The 19662-nt window shown below is 39.0% G+C and overlaps 2 protein-coding genes across 2 annotated transcripts; both read right to left on the bottom strand.

Annotated features, from left to right (window-relative positions):
• On the bottom strand, nucleotides 1–3167 carry Tceal5 (transcription elongation factor A like 5). The gene is made up of 3 exons (XM_058572920.1): nucleotides 3030–3167; nucleotides 1550–1614; nucleotides 1–881 (listed from the first exon to the last, which is right to left on the bottom strand). The coding sequence occupies exon 3, from the start codon at nucleotides 852–854 to the stop codon at nucleotides 249–251; it is 606 nt and encodes a 201-aa protein (XP_058428903.1). The 5' UTR covers nucleotides 855–881; nucleotides 1550–1614; nucleotides 3030–3167; the 3' UTR covers nucleotides 1–248.
• A 13564-nt stretch (nucleotides 3168–16731) lies between these two features.
• Nucleotides 16732–18305, bottom strand: LOC124079695 (protein BEX1). The gene is made up of 3 exons (XM_046425365.2): nucleotides 18160–18305; nucleotides 17741–17821; nucleotides 16732–17368 (listed from the first exon to the last, which is right to left on the bottom strand). Exon 3 carries the CDS (start codon nucleotides 17361–17363, stop codon nucleotides 16977–16979), a length of 387 nt encoding a protein of 128 aa, XP_046281321.1. The 5' UTR covers nucleotides 17364–17368; nucleotides 17741–17821; nucleotides 18160–18305; the 3' UTR covers nucleotides 16732–16976.
• Between the last annotated feature and the right edge of the window lie 1357 nt (nucleotides 18306–19662).

Here is a 19662-nt window from a genome sequence, read left to right as displayed (position 1 = left end):
TGGTTCTGAAAAACTGTTTTTTATTGTTGTTTTACAATGTACCATGAACATTTCTTCCATGCACATGGGTGAAAATCCTCTACTAAAAGACAGCACTATAGTTAGGTCAAAAGTCTGCTGGTAACAAGAGTGACACCTAAAGGTAAGTATCAGCATAAGGTTAAAGCACATAGCCTGGCAAATGCCTGCCAGGGAAAGCAGGGCTGGCAATATTCTCATCAGAGAAATCATAATTAAAGGCCAAAGAATTAGACAAATGGAACATCTTCTAAGTCCTTCTGGCCCCTACCTCCGCCCCTCACTCCCCTGACACCCCGCTGGCCCCTTGGGTTGAAGGCATCCTGAGCATCTCTTTGCATCCAGTGAAAACTACCCATTTTCTGTTGTTTTTTCCTTAGCTCTTCCTGAGCCCTTGACACATCTGCACATTCTCTCATCATCTCCTCACTGCTCAAATGCCTGTCCTGTAAGTCCTCCTGAGAGTCCTTGGGGGAATCGTCTGTGCCCCTGTCCGTTTTTCTTTTGGCTTTCCGGGGCACATAATCTTCAGCGGGGCGCTTTTCGGCGTCCCGCGGCTCGCTGGCTGGCTTTGCCTGGGATTCTGGCTTGCCCTCCCCTGGTGACTTGCTCTGACCTTCCGACTTGCCCTGCTTTTCTGCCTTGCCCCCATCTTTCGATTGTCCCTTCTCCTCTGGCTCTCCCTCATCCTCTAGCTTTCCCTCCCTTGCTGGCTTCCCCTCCTCGTCTGGCTTTTCTTCTTCATCTGATTTTCCTTCATCTTCTGTACTCCCTTCATCTTCCGTCTTTCCCTCATTTTCTGGCTTTCCTTCATTTTCTTTGTAGAATTTTTCCATGTTGAGATATTTTCTCCTTTTTCTGTCCTATGATAAAAAGGAGACACTGAATATTGAGGGCCTAGGGAATGAACACAGTCCTGATAGCACTTGCCTTTCTTGAGTTGGGGTCTCCTGAACCTATCCCATCTTCCAGGTGCACTCCCACCCTTACTTTCACTTCACACATGTTCACATGACTCAACCTTGCAAAAAATTTTACAGGTGTGTCTCCCTGCAGATAAGGCGGGAAGAAGTATACTGAGAAATGTGTAGGGGAAAGTGGACAGTAATCTTTGCTCTGGCCTTTGCTATACCATGCCAGTTTTAACTGGGGACTCCCAATATACATAGACCTGAAGGAATACCTGGAAGTTTTCTTCCCCACCCCTTCAACCCCCCTCTAACCTGCAATTGTAAGATTCTAAAAACTGTAGACAGAACAGAACAATGGCCAGTTATCAGATTTCAGGGCTACTCTGATATCCCGGGACATTACAAAGGCCACAACCTCCTTTCTCACAATTCCTTATTCTTCCCCTCTATCCTCACTAGCCATAAAGTATCATATTCCCTTAGGGTCTTGACAAAGGTCATGTATTCTGAAACTGCACTAGAGAGGATTGGAGGAAGCATTACAGGCAGTGGCCTCCCCAACTTTTGCTCTAGCTTAAGTAACTCCTATTCCTAGGGGTCCTGGGGCAGGTCCCACTGACCTGCACTTCTTCAGGTCTTTTCTCCTCTTTTCTGGGTTGATGCCCACAACCACAGACCTGAAGACCTATAGAGAGACAGGAGACATATGGTGAACGAGGGACTGAGAGAATGAATGGCAACTGGGACACGGATTCTTTTCAAACTATTTGTCAACCACTTATCCAACTCCTATCACCCTCTACCTTTTCCCTTGCTTTCTCATATTCCCCTTCTACAGTATTCCCCTAAGACTCTTTCTTTATCTATTACTTGGCAGTGAGAACAATTATTTCTGAAGTATTTCAATGTCACTGAATTCCACCCCCCCAAAAAAAATCCTATGTCACCTTTTCTTATACTAAAATGAATGGGTTCAGGACGTGATGTTCAGATAAAAAGGAGACACTGAATATTGAGGGCCTAGGGAATGGAACACAGTCCTGATAGCACTTGCCTTTCTTGAGGTAGGGGTCTCCTGAACCTATCCCACCTTCCAGGTGCACTCCCACCCTTACTTTCCATCCTTACTTTCCACTCAGGTGTCTGCATTACAAACATCCCATTTCCCCATCTGTGCACCCAGACATCACAAAGCCCATCACTTCCCTGAAAATGGAGATGACAGAGCAGAGGGCATGGGAGAAATGACCAGAGCAATCCAGTAACCCCCTTCCTCCCCACATACACATTAACACCACATTTTCCTGCAATGCAAGAGACAAATCACTTCCAAACTCAGTAGAATTTTTGTTCCATACTACCTCCTGGCAACCCTCCCTAGTTCAGAAGTGACTCCTCTTCAATAGAGGGTTGGATCCTCCCCACTGCAGCACCTCCTCTCCCCCACCACTGACAAACCTCCCTGACCCTGGCCCTTGTGGCCCAGCATTTCTGGCTCCAAAATGGATGGAGGGTGGAGAAGACACAGGAAGAACTTAGGACTGGATGGGTTTCAGGGTCCACCCTCCACATTCCTGGGGTGACAGCCTGTGCCCTCCTCCCACTGCCCTGCAGGGATTAGGCCATTTCCTCAGGTCTTCTCCATGGCCCTCCATCAGATATAGACCAATCACCCACTTTCTAGGAGATGCCAACTGGGATCCATTCTCTACCACTGACCCCTCTGGAGCTCACCATCACCAAACCCTCCATTTCTTGCACCAAATGGGTGGGCATCTGGAAAGGAGTAGAGAGAAAATCCAATCCTGGATCCGCGCAGGTTTTTGCCTTCTGTCATCCCTACCCAGGGGTCCACAGACAGCGACGGATTTGTAGTTATCCCGGGAAGATGACTCCTTCTCACATTTCCTTCTGTCAGAAGCCCAGATTTCTCCAGAGAAATAAAAGATGCTACCCAGATCTATTCTCCAACACTCACACAATTCTCTGCGCCAAAATGAATGGGGGTGGAAAATGGGTAGTGTATAGAAGCAGAAGAGATCCTTTATAGCCTCTGTCAGTTACCATTCCCACCTCAGCGACCCCCCGGCTTGTACCGACCTGCAGGTCTATAGGGCAGTTGCCCGCCTCTGTCCCTCAGTCTGAAGTCTGCCTTCTTCCACGGCAATAGGGAGCTGGTACCTGGAGGAGAGGGACTTCTGCACACGTCGGCTCCTGGTCACGTGACAAAAACGTCATCAGTGGGCTCGGGTCCCTAGTTTCCCTCCCACCAGCAGAAAGTGCGTCAGGAGCCAGCCCTTTCTTCCCTTCACTACCACCCCCACCCCTGCCCCCGCCCCCTCTCTCCCAACTCCACCGCGTGAGGTCCCGTCATTCATTTTGTTTTTTGCTAATTACAGAGGTCAAATGTGGTCCCCTTCACTCTGTATTGTGTATTTATTCTTCTCTGGTTATCAGAGAGGGGCTGCATGTTCTTTTAGGACTACTGGCCATTAATGCCTCTCTGAGGAATTTCTTGCCATTCTTTTATCCCAAGGCACCTACTCCTTAGATATACTTCTCACACCCAGTCGCTGATGTTCATTCTGCCTGTGATTCAGACTTTCACATAATGGGCACGGGATGGATCATCAAGGAGGGAAGCAAGTAGTTGAGATAGAGGTTTGATTTTCTTTTAAACAAATTTAAAATTTTGTTTTATTTATATTTACTCTCTGGAGCATAAGTTTTTCAGTTTTTTTCCTAGATGGGCATTTTCCCTTTTGTGTAAAAATCGTTTAATAAAAGGTTTAATTTCCAAGAAAAAAAATCTGACATGATGACCATACTGATTCCCCTAGAACAGGTGTTCTCAACTGAGGAAGTCTGTGACTGGCTCAAAATGGTATGAAATGTTTGCTGTTCAGAAAATAGTTGAGTATATGCACATTTGTGGGAAGAAGATCTGTACCCTAGGAACCTAAGAAAGCTGACACATGAGAGAGTTGACATAATGAAGAAATACAAGCAATGAGAAAGAGAGAAGACAGAATGGAGAAGTTGCTACTTTTGTCCATGCTTGGAAATGAGATGGGAAGGGAAAGAGACAAACAGTAGCTAAAACTTGTTAAAAAGGAGCTTACTTACTCCTTGAGTTCAGGCATTATTAGCCTATGAATCCCCCAAAATTATCTTCGAATAATGTGTGCAGTGATGGTAGAGGACAGACAGTATATATAAATTTTATTTGATGTCTACATTTGCTAAAAATAGGGTTCATTGCTTTCATTAGATGTTCAGAGGGGTACATAATATAAAAAAGATGAAGGCCTCTGGCCTAGAGAATATACTTTCATATACATATTATTTAAAAAACAGGGCTATAATTATTCTTCTTTTTATGGGAAATTCCTGTAAAATAAAATCGACCTTTTTAAAATGATCAATTCAGTGTCATGTAGAGCAGTGAACATGATATGAAACCATTACTTCTACTTATTTCCAAAACAGTCTCATCTACCCCCAAACAGACCCCATATCCATTAGACAGTCATTTCTAATTCCTGATCCTCTTGGTCCCTAGCAAAAACTAATCTGCTTTCTATCTCCATGGATTTACCTATTCTGGATATTTCATATAAATTGAAATATTGTCTGTCTTCTTTTATTCTACATAATATTTTCAAGGTTCATCCACATGGTAGACTATATAATTCTTCATTCCTTTTTATGCATGAATAATATTTCATTGTATATATATATATGTATATATATATATATCACATTATATTTAATCTATTCACATATTAATGGATATTTGGGTTGTTCCTAACTTTTGACTGTCATGAATAATGCTGCCATAAATATTCATGTAAAAGATTTTGTGTGGGTGTATGATTTTATTTCTCTTGGGTATAAAGCTATGAGTGCTTACATTCTTGAGGAACCACCAAGCTGTGTTCCATAGCAGCTTCAATAATTTGCATTCCTACCAGCAATGTATATTTGATTTCAATTTTACCATATCTTTACGATTTTAATTTCCAGTTTTTAATGTTTATCATTTTACTGGGTGAAAAGTAGTTTTGATTTGCATTTTCCCAACCAATAATGATTTTGAGCATATTTTTCATGTGCTTATTTGATAGTTGTATAATTTCCTTGAAAAAATATCTATTCAAGTCATTTGCCCATTTTTAAAATTGGTTGTTTGCCTTTTCATTGTTGAATTGTAAGAGTTCTGTATACATTTGGGGTATGCAACCCTTATCAGATATATTATTTGCAAATATTTCTTCCTATTCTGTAGACTTTTTTCACTTTCTTGATAATGTCTTTCAATACCAAAAGTTTATTTTTAATTTTTGAGAAAACTAATGTATCTATTTTCTTTTGTCCATGCTTTGAATGTCATTTCTAAAAGTCTATCACCAAATCCAACGTCTTGAAGATTTTCTCCTCTGTTTTTTTCTAAGAGTTTTATGGTTTAAGTTGTTATATTTAGGTCTTTGGCACATTTTGAGTTTGTTTTTATATACAATGTGAGCAAGGAGTATTTTTAATATATATTTTAGTTGTTGATGGACACACTATCTTTATTTTATTTATTTATTATTTTATGTGGTGCCAAGGATCAAACCCAATGCCTCACACTAAGCTACAACCCTAGAATCCAAGGAGTGATTTTTTTTAAGATTTTAAGATTCTTGATGGCAGGAAACACCATACTGTCATGTGGAAAAATAAAATTCAGGACTTTTTGTTACTTACAGCTTCAAACTAGAGAAGGCTGCCAGTTAGGACTGCCATTGGAGTTACATCTGAATAACAGCTGGAGTTGTAAAGAATTACTTATGTATGGCATGTGGTGGGTCTTCAACTAGGTTCTACTGCCTCTCTATGGATTGGCTAATTTTAATAATTTATCAGGCTCCAGGGTATAGAGTCTATCCCTAGCTGTCTGGTATCTGGGCCCTGAGCAAATAGGGCTGGTGCATAATGGCCCAGAGGGTGAGAACTGGATAAGGGAAGAAGTTTGGAGTATAGAGTTAATCAGCTTCCCAAGAAGAACTGACAGGCCTCTAGCCAAGGCCTCAAAATTGCAATTAGACAGAATTAATATAGAAATATATTACAATTATCCCCTGGATACCTTTACATCCATTTTAAGTCCAATTATTTGGGGTATTAAGTAGCCCTGAAAATATGTTATTATGAGAATAAAAAGAAAGAAAACATGTTAAAGTATGAGGAGTCTTTGGAAGCCAGCTGTAAATAAGTTTCCTACTTATATAACATTAGGCAGAAAATATAGTTGAAATTTTCAGCATTTCTAACAGTATCTTTGGTGGAGTTATAAAATGTGTTATCAATATGAATTGTATATATTTTGTGATAATCATTTCTTGGTGGATTTATTGGGTCAAGGTGACAGGTCCAAACATTATATTGCTGGAAGGAATGAACAGATGGTTCAGTTAAATAGATGCAAAATTTTATGGTATTTGTTTGTAAGTTAACAAAAGGTAATAGTTGTGGTGGTCATGGTTGTATAGGTAAGGCAGGAGCTAACTGGTAGAAAGATGAAGGGGAAGGAGTGGGGAAAAGTGCTGGAATAGAAAGTCTCTCACCTGGCAATCAAGAAGTGAAGAGTCAGTTGTCTCCTGAGGGAAAAAGAAGCAATGTTCTCTATTAATTTTCATAGTAATGCCAACAGTATTAACCTCTACTGGATTTCCCTTTAGGCAGAGTATAGAAGTGAATAAATACAAACATCATGGGCTAAGTAAGCAATGAATTCAGGAAACAATAGAATGTCTAATATCAAAAAGAAAAGCAATAAATTTCTCATGTCTATTTTGTCAGTGTTTTAGGAAAGGCAAGATATGGGCACTAATGGGGTGGTGATCTCAGCCCAATTAAGTGGGGGGCGAATTCTAAAAGTTCCCAAAAGTCTAAGGTTTTTTTCCCAGAAGGATTGAGAGAAATTCTGCTGTAAATAGGTTTTAAATAACATATTTATATATTTAGAGGTATATTGTTAATGTGGTTTCATGTTTTTTACTACTTAAAATAGCCATGGGGTCGGGCATAGTGGCACATGCCTGTAATCCCAGTGACTCAGGAGGCTGAGGCAGGAGGATGGCAAAGTTTGAGTCCAGCCTCAGCAATGTAGCAAGACCCTGTCTGAAAAAATATATATATTAAAAGGTCTGGGGATGTGACACAGTAGTTAAAGTGCCCCTGGGTTCAATCCCCAGTATAAAAAATTAAATAAAATATCCATAGGCATAGTTGGAACTTTAATATTAACCTCTAGTCAGCCCTTACAATTTAGCCAGTTACTACGGACCTCTTGCTTCAGATGTCAGTTTGATTAGCTTTGACAAACAAATAATGTGTTGTGGCTATAGTGTATGTATTAGCCAATCTTGGTGGCTAATCTGCAGCTTTGTCATATTTTTTTGGATATTTATTTTTTAGTTGTAGTTGAACACAATATCTTTATTTTTATGTGATACTGAGAATCGAACCCAGGGCCTCACACATGCTAGGCGAGTGCTCTACCACTGAGCCACAATGCCAGCCCCTGCCATATTTGGTTGAAACAATGACTTATTTTAAGAGTTTGCCCTCCAGATTGCAAGTCAATGAAAACACTCAGGCCAATAGTAACAAAATCAATATCCAAAAGAATTGTGTGTAGTTACACTTGATAGGCTTTTGTTTCTTGAGGTTGATTTCCCCCCAGCCTGTATTATTTTCAAGAAGGGTGCTGTGGTTTTGATGTTAAGTGTCTCCCAAAAATCCATACAAAGATGCTTGGCCCTCAAGACTGCACTGTTGGGAGGAGATGTTGACCTTTTAGAGGCAAGTTCCTATGGTTATTGAAGGTATGCTCTCCAAAATGATCATGAGATTCCTGGTTGTCTCTCCTCCCCCCACACCCACTTCCTGCCTTGTAATGTGACCATTTACTCTGACATGTACTTCTGCCAATGTCTATGCCATCCTCATCAGAGGCCAAACCAATTGGGGGGCCCCCTGATATTGAATTTAAATGTCCAGAACAATGAGTCAAAATAAACCGTCATTATTCCATATGTGGCCTGCGTCAGTTATTTCTTTATACTGATGGAAACCTGACTAAATACAGAGGAGTTGTCTGGTTTCATAAATATGATCACATGTCTACATACACTAAGGTCATAATACCAGGTCTCATTGGGACATTCCTCATTCTCTTTGGAGTTCTGGACATTACTAATAGTAACCATTATACACAAAATGTATAATGCTGGACTCTTGGAAAAAGTGTCTTATAGAACTCTTAATGCTCCAATGGATACCAGGTAGCTGAAAGACATAATGGTTTCCTTGAACAACTCCCTTTAAACTCCAATTTAAAATCAGCTGGTTTGGGCTGGGGTTGTGGCTCAGTGGTAGAGTACTTGCCTAGCATGTGCTAGGCACTGGGTTCGATCCTCAGCACCACATAAAGAAAATAAATAACTAAAATAAAGGTATTGTGTCCAACTACAACTAACTAACTAAATAAATATATATATATATACACACACACACACACACACATATTTATATATATATATATATATATATATATATATATAAAACTTTAAATAAAAAATAAAATGAGCTTGTTTGTAAAAGAAGCATTCGTGAGATTAAGTGAAACTTTTAAATGAGGAATATCTTGCTTCCAGAATCCAAAAGGATGAAAAGATAAATGTTTTTGGTGTTAATGAATGTATCAAATGAACTTCCTTGGAGAAAGATGTTATTGACATAATACCATACTTGTATAACTGAAGAAAGGTGGTTGCATTTAATATCTTAACTATAAAGATTGTGATGATAAAGTTGTGAATTACCTCATGGGAAATCTAGTAAAATGTATACTGCATTCCTTGAAATTGAAGGCAAACTGCAGCTGAGAGGCTGTTAAAGTAGTTGCTGAATAGATAATACTAGTGAAAGGTATAATGGTAAAATATTTACCAGTTGTTGACAGTTAAAAGTAGTTTTAATAATATTGTATATTGGATATAGGAGCATTAAAGGATGGGACCACAGCATCAAGGTTGTGGTAATCTATACCAAGTTCTCATTTATTTTTCTTTAGGTTTAAGAAGAGACAAAACTGGGGTACAAATGGAGAAGCAGTGGAGATAATTGTCCATCCATTAATTAGGTCTTATAGGTTTTAATCCTTAAAGTCCCTGTTTTAATTCACATTGAACCATCTTAGCTATTTTAACTGGCAGTCCATGGGTACCATTTTATCAAACCAATTTGTAAGTGTCAAAGATTTAATTTAATTATTTGTTGTGTCAGAGTATCTATGCCCACTATGGGATAGTTTAGAGCAATGGATTCTATTACTATGAAAGATTTAGACAAGGCTATGTAGTTAATTTTTTCACTATCTTATATTTAGATACTTTCATAAGATTATAGGAAATACCATGTTTAAGTTTAGGAAGATCCCCAGAAATATCTGTCCTTTGAACCCCAGTACTGATTAGGTCCACAAAACTTTGTCAATTGATGCATTTTACCAATCATTAAAGATTAAGAATATATGTTGCAGGTGCAAACACACACACAAACACAAATCCTTGTAGTTCCATATGAATTTTAGTATTAACATTTCTATTTTGATTTTGTTTCTTCTGTATTTCTATTTTTTCCTTTCTATTTCTATTTATGTTTTCTATTTATTTACTATTTATGCAAAAAAAGTCATTTGGATTTTGATAGTAATCACATTGAATTTGTAAAACAATTTGGATGATTTTGTAATCTTAATGTTATTAAGCCTTTTGATTCACAAATGTATAACTTATTTAATTCATTTAAAGTCTATATTAGTCTGTATATCTGAGGCAACTTTATGAAGAAAAAGATTTATGAAGGAAAGATATCATTTATTTCACTGTTGTGGAAGTTCAGAAGTATGGCACCAGTATCAGCTCTGTTCTGGTTAAACCCTCATGACCAATGGTATCACAGTGGCAGGAGCATGTACAGGAATAAGAAATCACATTGCCAAACAGGAAGCCAAAAAAGCAATTCAGGAGCTGTGCTTCCTTTTATAATAACTTGATCTTGCAAGAGCTCATGTGTCCCATGAGAGCTACTTCTGAGGGCAGCTCCCCCCACAACCTAAGAACATCTTATTTGGTCCCATGCCTTAAAGGTTCCACATCATTTTGCCACAACACCACACCATGGAACAAGCTTCCAACACCTGAAAACCTGGGAAACAAGCCACACCAAATTCATAGCATTATTTTAATTTTTTTCACAGGAATATTTCATAGTTTTAGCTGTCATAGACCTTGACGAAGCTGATTTCTAAGTGTTTTATTCTTTTCAATGTTTTTGTAAGTAAATGTGTTTTCTAATTCTCTTTTTTTTTCATTGTTGGTTTATAGAAACATAACTTTTGTGTGTGGTTATATTGTATTATATAATTTTACTGAATTCTTAATTACTGATTCATTCTCTTGTTGCAAGTATTTTTCAGATCTTGAATATTTTTCTCATTGCTGTTTTATACATTTATCCTTTCATATAGAGGAAAAAAAGGAGTTTCAAACCAGAATCGTGAAAACACTGGTTTTTATGGATGCCTATGTCTTTTCATTTCAACCTGAAATACTTCCATTAGCACTTTATCATATTGTTGGTTCAGTGTTAGTGAACTCTGATTTTGATTATATGAAATATCTTGATTTCTCCCTAATTTTAAAATGACAGTTCTATACATGGTTGCTAGATATAGAATTCTTTGTTTACTGGTTTTCTTTGTTTCAGCATTTCAAATTTATCATCCTACTGCCTTCTGATTTCCAAAGTTTGTATTGAGAAATTGGCTACTAATCTTGGGGCTAGGGTTGTGGCTCAGTGGTAGAGCCCTTGCCTAACATGCATGAGGCACTGGGTACTATCCACAGTACCACATGAACAAATTAAATAAAGAAAATAAAGGTATTGTGTCCATCTACAACTAAAAAAACATTAAAAAAAGAAATTGGCTGCTAATCTTATTGAGGAGCCCTTATCCCTTATACATATTGTGTGGCCTCTGTCTTGAAGTTTATCTTTCCTTGTCTTTTAAAAGTTTTATTATTATATCCAAGTGTGTATCTCTACATTTATCCTACTTGGAGTTCATGGAGTTTCTTGGGTGTGTAGATTCATGTGTTTTAACAAATTTGGAGAGGGGTGTGGAGAGGGGTAGGGTTGAGGGGATGTGAAGAATGGTAGAACGACACAGATATTATTACCCCATATGCATGTATGATTACACTAGTGGAGTGACTCTGAACCACGTACAGTCAGAGGAATGAGAAGTTTGCTCAAGAGGCTAAGGACATAGCTCGGTTGATAGAGTGCCTGCCTCACATGCAGAAGGCCCTGGGTTGAATCCACAGCACCACAATACAAACAAACAAAAAACTGAGAAGTTGTGCTCCATTTGTGTACTATATAACAAAATGCATTCTGCTCTAAAATAAATAAATTAATTAAAAAATTTTGGAAAGTTTTCAGCTCTTATTTCTTCAAGTATTCCTTTGTTCCATTCTCTTCTTCTGGAACTCATATTATGTTGAGATGCTTGATGGCATTATAGAAGACTCTTTGCCTCTTTACATTCTTTTTTTTCTTTATTCTGCTGAGACTAGATAGTGTCAACTGACCTGTCTTCAAGTTCACTGATTCTTTATTATGCCTCATTGCAAGAGGGGAAAAATATTTAGTCTTTATACACACATTATGTATATTTCTATATATACTTTTTTTTTTTTGGTAAGGGGATGTATTTTACCTATTCATGGTTGCTAAGTATCTTTTTTTTATTTTTTTTTAATTTTTTTATTGTTGGCTGTTCAAAACATTACATAATTCTTGATATATCATATTTCACACTTTGATTCAAGTGGGTTATGAGCTCCCATTTTTACCCCATATACAGATTGCAGAATCACATCAGTTACACATCCATTGATTTACATATTGCCATACTAGTGTCTGTTGTGTTCTGCTGCCTTTCCTATCCTCTACTATCCCCCCTCCCCTCCCCGCCCCTCGCCTCTTCTCTCTCTGCCCCCTCTACTGACATTCATTTGTCCCCCTTGTATTATTTTTCCCTTTCCCCTCACTTCCTCTTGTATGTACTTTTGTATAACTCTGAGGGTCTCCTTCCATTTCCATGCAATTTCCCTTCTCTCTCCCTTTCCCTCCCACCTCTCATCCCTGTTAAATGTTAATCTTCTTCTCATGCTCTTCGTCCCTACTCTGTTCTTAGTTACTCTCCTTATATCAAAGAAGACATTTGGCATTTGTTTTTTAGGGATTGGCTAGCTTCACTTAGCATAATCTGCTCTAATGCCATCCATTTCCCTGTAAATTCTATGATTTTGTCATTTTTTAATGCAGAGTAATACTCCATTGTGTATAAATGCCACATTTTTTTATCCATTCATCTATTGAAGGGCATCTAGGTTGGTTCCACAGTCTTGCTATGGTGAATTGTGCTGCTATGAACATCGATGTAGCAGTGTCCCTGTAGCATGCTCTTTTTAGGTCTTTAGGGAATAGACCGAGAAGGGGAATAGCTGGGTCAAATGGTGGCTCCATTCCCAGCTTTCCCAGGAATCTCCATACTGCTTTCCAAATTGGCTGCACCAATTTGCAGTCCCACCAGCAATGTACAAGTGTACCCTTTTCCCCACATCCTCGCCAGCACTTGTTGTTGTTTGACTTCATAATGGCTGCCAATCTAACTGGAGTGAGATGGTATCTTAGGGTGGTTTTGATTTGCATTTCTCTGACTGCTAGAGATGGTGAGCATTTTTTCATGTACTTGTTGATTGATTGTATGTCCTCCTCTGAGAAGTGTCTGTTCAGGTCCTTGGCCCATTTGTTGATTGGGTTGTTTGTTCTCTTATTGTCTAATTTTTTGAGTTGCTAAGTATCTTAATCACTAAAGGATTTGGAATTTTAGCAAATGTTGTTTTGTACTCTTGGTCGAGATGATCACATGGTTTTTATTTTTCAGTATGTAATGTACTGAATTACATTTTTTTTCAAATATTAACCCTACTTTGGCTTCCTGTGATATAACTTATTTGGTCATGATGTATTGTATTTTTATATATTATTGAATTTGATTTTACTATTTTTTTGTTTGGGGGGCCTTTTAAAAATATTTTGTTAATGCATTATAGTCATACATAATAGTGGGGATAACTTTGAGTAGTCATAAATGCATTTACTGACGTTTTAAAAATTTTTGCACAAGACTGGGAGTGTACTCTTTTGCAGAATACTTGATTAATATGCATAAAGCCCTGTTTTCAATCCTGTCACTGGAGAAAGGAAAGAAGGAAAAAAAGATGATCTTTGCATATATGATCCCGAGGAAGATTGATTTCTAATTATCTTTCCTTGTAATGCAATTGTCTGGCTTAATTATCTGAGTAATTCTAGCCTCATAAATGAAGTTGGGAAATATTCCCTCCTCTTCAACTTCCTGGAAGATTTTTACATAGCTAATTAGTGTATGTCATCATTAAATGTTTGGCAGAATTACCAGTAAAGCCATCTCAATATAGTGTCTTTGAAAGAAGTATTTTAAATAAAAAATTCATTTATTTAACAGTTGTAGGGCTTCTCTTCTCTCTCTCTCTCTCTCTCTCTCTCTCTCTCTCTCACTTTTGTGGTACTGGGGATTGATTGAACCCAGAAGCATCACACCACTGAACTACATTCCCAGATCTTTTTTTTTTTTTTTAAGACATGATCTCACTAACTTTTCCATGCTGCCTTGAAATTATAATCCTCCTGCCTCAGCCTCCCGAGTCTCTGTGACTGATTACAGGAGAGTGCCCCTGCACCTGGCAGCTTTCTTCTTTTCTTATGTATATATTAAGTTCTACAAATTTCTATGTGCTTCTTTTACCATATCCTATAAATTATCGTATGTTGTGTTTTCATTTCCATGCAATTAAAAGTAAAAGTACCTTATAATTTCTATTTCTCCTCCCCCCGCCCTTTGGCTTTTGAATCCAGGGCCTTACACATGCTACACAAGTGATCTACCACTGGGCTGTATCCCCAATTAACTTCTTTTTTTCATTTCTTCTTTGAGCCATGGGATATTTATATGTGTCGTTTGTTCCTAATTTTAAAACTGGGGCTTTTCCAGAGATCTTTTTCTTACTGATTCCTTATTTAATTCCATTGTGCTCAGAGAACACAGGTTTTATAATTTCAATCCTGTTAACATTGTTGAAACTTATTTTATGGCTATGAATACGGGCTACCTTGGTAAATATTCCATGTGCATGTGAAACAAATATATATACTACTATTTTTGGTTGCAAGTTTTGCAATTGTCAACTAGTCAGACAGGTTGGTGTTATTATTGAATTATGTTGATTTTCTGAATACTCATTCTATCAGTTTTTTAGAGACACTTGAAATATCTGACTTTATTTGGATTGTTTATTTTTCCTTGCAATTCTATGAATTTTTGCTTCATGTATTTTTTTTGTGGGGGATTACTGGGGATTTTGGCTGGGCACTCAATCACTGAGCCATATCCCAAGCCCTATTTTGTATTTTATTTAGAGACAGGGTCTCACTGAGTTGCTTAGCACCTCACTGTTGCTGAGGCTGGCTTTGAACTCTCAATCCTCCTGCCTCAGCCTCCCAAACCGCTGGGATTACAGGCATGTGCCACTGTGCCTGGCAATTTTTGCTTCATTTATTTTGAAGCATTGTACTATGTGAATGTTTAGGATTACTGTCTTCTTGACAAATTTGCCACTTAAAATTATGTATTGACCCCATTTATTCCTGATATTCTCTGTTCTATAATTTATTGTCTTATATCAGTATAGACAAATATTTAAGTTTTGATTAGTTAAATTATTCATCTTTTCAATCATTTTACTTGTAACCAATTCGTATCTTTAAATTTAAAATAGGATTCTTATAGACAGCATATAATTGTGTTACTCTTTTATATTGAATTTGACAATCTCTGCTTTATAATTGAGGTGTTTATAGATCATTTACATTAATGTAATTATTGGTATGTTTGGACTTAATTCAACCAACTTGTGATTTGTTTCCATTTGTCCCATCTACTCTGTGTTCTCTTTTTCCTGTAATATTTTTGACTGAGTATTTTTGTCACAGGAGAGTGGGGAGCTGAAGCTCCAAACCTCAGTTCTTATGTTCCAATGAAACAAATTTGAAGTCAAGACACCAAAAGCCATGGAATAGCATTTTACTATAAGTGAAATAAGGCTCAAGCAAAACACACTCCAGAGAGTGGGCCGTGGGCCGTTTCCGAGCAGAGAACATCAAAGAAAACAATGCTGCTTCCAAATTTATTACTGTTTGATGCTTACATCAGAACTGGGTTCCACCTTCTGCAGTCTTTACCAATCAGATATTCATCTCCTTCTTTATATACAGTGGGGGAGTTTTTGACCCTAGTTGGTCCTCTACAGAACTGTGATTGTGGCCATCCTATGGGGGTGGGGCTTCATCTACAAATAAATTTCATGTTGCTACAGGTGCTGGGGTCAATAACTGGACAGACTTCATCCTAGTGCACCTGTGCCATTAATGAAATTTCCTTTCTGAAATACACTGAGAAACCTAAGGCCATAAATCCCAACTATACAATGACCTAGGTAGACCCTGACAGGAGTTAGCCCCATTGTTCTTGATTTCTTGAAGTATTTCTTAATGGACTCCCTTTGTTTCCACTTGTTTATTCTCAGGACTAGTACACCTGTTATTGTTCTACAAGTTACTTGATTGTTCATTAAAGGCAATTTCAGAGAAACCGTGTGACCCTGCTATGTTATTGGTTCTCATTGCTGCTACCTAACATTTTGAGGACTCTATTTTATCTCATACAGTGTCTTATTAGCTTTAACATTTTAATGGTTGTTTTAGGGGGTATACCATAAGTATTTAATGTATCAGGATCTCTGAATTGTATTAAATGCATAGACTACACACTTACAATCACATACTTACATTTCTCTTCTTCTGGCCTTTGGTTATTGACTTACATTTATTTCCACATTATGAATCCTATATGCAGTAAGTTGTGAACAATTATAAGGTGTATGTTATTTACTCCCCCTTTCAGATTTGCTCTTCACCAATGTTTAATACCTGCAAACTATTGTTTCATATATTTTGTTCAGGTTCTAGATGCTTCAGTTAGGAAGTAAATACACTTCCTCTTACTCCATTTTCATTGGAAGCATAAATGTGGCTTCATGTTTTAAATGTTTACTCATAATCACTTCTAATCACAGTGCACTTTCTATGCCATCTGTCCCCCCTCCTTGCTCAAACTGCAGTTCTTTCTTTTGTCACATAGTAACCATTACATTTATTTTCTAATTTTTTTAAATGAAAATTTGGAGAAAGCTCAGAAACTTATTACTTCATCTGGTCCATACAGCAACCATGGAGATGATTATTATCTTCATATTACTGATAAATTACCTCTAAAGAGATGTCTCTTTTATTTCTAAATAACAGATCCCAAAAGTGAGCTAAAATTGAGATTCTGTAACAAGTGTTTAGTAAGTGCTCATATTACTTTTATAGGGTAATTAAACTCAATAAATAATGTAATGTTTGCAAAAATGTGAAAATATGGATAAAAATAAAAATCCCTTAGAATTCCAACACAAAGAAAGCAACACTATTTACTTTATATAACTATATCTATTCACATATATTAAGTAAAAAAGGATGCTTTTTTAAATTGCTTTATTAACTTCACAATATAATAATGAGCATCTTTCCATGCAATATGTAAAAGTCCCCTGCTGACAGAAACTTACAAACTGGGTCAAACACACAACATTCAACTAGAAGCTGGTACCAGGAGACCCACAAGATACAAATAACATCAAAAGGTTCACAACAAATTCATCACAAATACGTAAGTTTAGGAAGCAGGGGTTCCTCTGTTAACCTCAAGGAAAACATCAGGATTCAGGGCATAAGGCAAAACTCATCATGATGGTCATGGTGAGGGGGGTCAGTGCTAACTGCACGCAGGCTATGACTCAACTGCCTTTCCCTCAGCTTTTCCATGAGCTGTCTCACCTCCTCCCCAAACCTTTCCATATTCTCTTCTCTCATCCTTGCCTGGGGCTCTCCAAGCCTGTGCATCAGGTCCCATCTATAGTGCAGGATGGGCTGCCTAACACGGAATCGCCTACGATTTCCTCTAGGCACAAAGTATTCACCAGCTTCCAAAGGGAGGGCCAAGGGCTCCCTTTTATTAGCATCTTGCTCCTTTTCACCCTTTTCTTCATTTTCCTGATGGTTGTTTTCCTTGCTGAGATTTTTTAACACTTGTTTCTCTTTGGACTCCATTACTCCTAGAAGACAAGAGACAGAAGGGACTGAATCCTTAATGGACAGATCAGCACCGAGGACAGAGGCCCTACTACGCACTTTTCAAAACACAGAGGCCTAGATTTGAAAGGCCTTTTGTGAATTGCATTTTCCCACCTGAGAGGCCCCGCGCGCCCTCTAGGGGGCCGGGTCCAACCCCTCCCTCCCTCAAAGCCCACCATTTTCCCTGCAGATGCATCTCCTGGCCTCCGCAGGCACCAAAATGGAGGACAGAGATGAAGGGAGAGACGGGGCGGGGGGGGGGGATGCAGAGGGGAGTTGGGGGTCTCAGACTGGGCTTTGCACACCTCCCTCTGCCCCCCTCCCCGCCTCCCAGCACTGCCCCTCGCACCCACCTGGGCCTATCCTTGCCGTCTCCTCCTGCTCCTCCGGATTCTCGCCGCCGGCCGCGCCGCCGCGACTCTTAGTCTGCAGACCTGCAGACCGAGGTGGGGGCACAGGGGGCTGCTGTAGCCTAGTGCTCGGCCCCGGCCCCTTCCTCACCGCACTCGGTCCAGCCCCGCCCCCAAGCTGACCACCATTTTCTGCACCAGACGACGGGGGCGGGGCAGGGGTGTGGAAAATGCTGGGTTCTGGCGCAGACAGGTGTTTCCAGGGGATCGGGACCGTCCCCCCATCTCCCCCGCCGCTGCGGAGCCTCTGCTGGACTGGGAGCTGCGTGTCTCATTGATAGTCTCTTTCCAGAAGGAGCTGGACCCCCAGGAAGGGGTCTGCTCTCCCTTGCTTGCCCCAGGGGCCCCCTCCGGGTCCTTACCCGCTTCTCCGGCGCCTCCTACTTTTCTGGGCCACCCCCGGCCCGCTCGCCGAAAGGGCAACCTGCGCAGCTACCGCCTAGTGGGAGCGAGCGAACGCTGGAACTGCCGCTGTAGTGAGGTGCGCAACGGATCACGTGAGGCTACGTCACCGCCAACGTCTCCACCCGCGTCCCGCGCCCCCTCCCGCCGTCCAGAGTGGGCGTGGTTTGGCGGCAAGGCCCCAGCTTCTCTCAAGGGCCTTTGGACATCAGCATCCTGGGTCCTGTTGCTGTGGCTTTTGTGTATTCCTAGGCCTTTCTCTGCCTATCGGAGAAGAGCAGTGTCTTTTCACCAGAATGTTGGCCATTCTTGCTTCTAGAACTGGGGAATTGCCGTGCCCTCTCCTCTATTTCTGGGATACACTTTTTTCTTATTGCTTTTTTCTTGGCTATACCAATGCTCTCTCCATTTTCCCTCTACTAAGATATGTGCAAGAGTTATGTCAGAAAAAGAGCCTGAGAGTGATTTTTTAATCAGTTTTAATGCCTTTCTGTATTGTTCCTTTGAGAGTAAACAACAAAAATACTTACATAAAAAGGAAATAAGGGTGCTGGGGCTGAGGCTGGGGCTCAGCGGTAGCGGACTTCCCTGGCATGTGTGAGGCCCTGGGTTGGATTCTTAGCACCGCGTATAAATAAATAAAATAAAGGTCTATCAGTAACTTAAAAAAAGTCTTTTAAAAAAAGGAAATAAGGCTGGATTGTAGCTCAGTGGTAGAGTGCTTGCCTCAGACGTGTGAGGTACTGGGTTCGATCCTAAACACCACATTAAAAAAAATGAAATAAATGTATTGTGTCCATCTCTATAACTAAAAATATTTTTTAAAGCAAATAATACTTATTTTTATTTGAAAAACAGGATTAAAGTTGGGGGAAAAATCCCAACCATCTGTCTCTTCTGCTAAGTCATTATATAAATATAGACTACAGGCAGCTGCTCTTTTAGAACTTGGAAAAGGACAGGGCAGCTGATGGTTCCTCTTGTGAGGGGCCTCTACACACTTAAGAGGTAAGCCAGTGAATATGCAATACAACAGAAGATTGTCAGAGCTTCGGAATTTTTTTTAAAAAGATACCCTTAATAAGTTTCTGTATTAAGTGGTTATATCTGGTTTTGGAGATTAAATTATAATTATTTAGAAAATCCTAAGGGTTTTACAATAAACCTATTACAGGACTATAAATGGAATTTAGGAAGATTACAGTTACATGATAAAGATTCAAAATACATTGCATTCTTATATGTTAGCAATAAATAATTCAAAATATAAAAATATCATTTATGGTAGTTTCAAAAGAATATGACATATTTAGAAAGAAAATTTTAAAATATAGGAATGCTGCTGACTAAAACCTGCAAAACACTGCTGAAAGAAACTATGGATCAAAACAAATGTAACCCTAACAGTGTTAATCTTTCTGGTATTCAACATTCTGAATTAATCTATAAATTTGGTGTAATCA

Source organism: Marmota monax, unplaced genomic scaffold, assembly GCF_021218885.2.
Source record: "Marmota monax isolate L192 unplaced genomic scaffold, Marmota_monax_Labrador192_F-V1.1 WCK01_AAM20220418_F8-fsc00176, whole genome shotgun sequence".
Classification (NCBI taxonomy): Eukaryota; Metazoa; Chordata; class Mammalia; order Rodentia; family Sciuridae; genus Marmota; species Marmota monax.
This window is presented reverse-complemented; position numbering and strand designations above follow the sequence as displayed.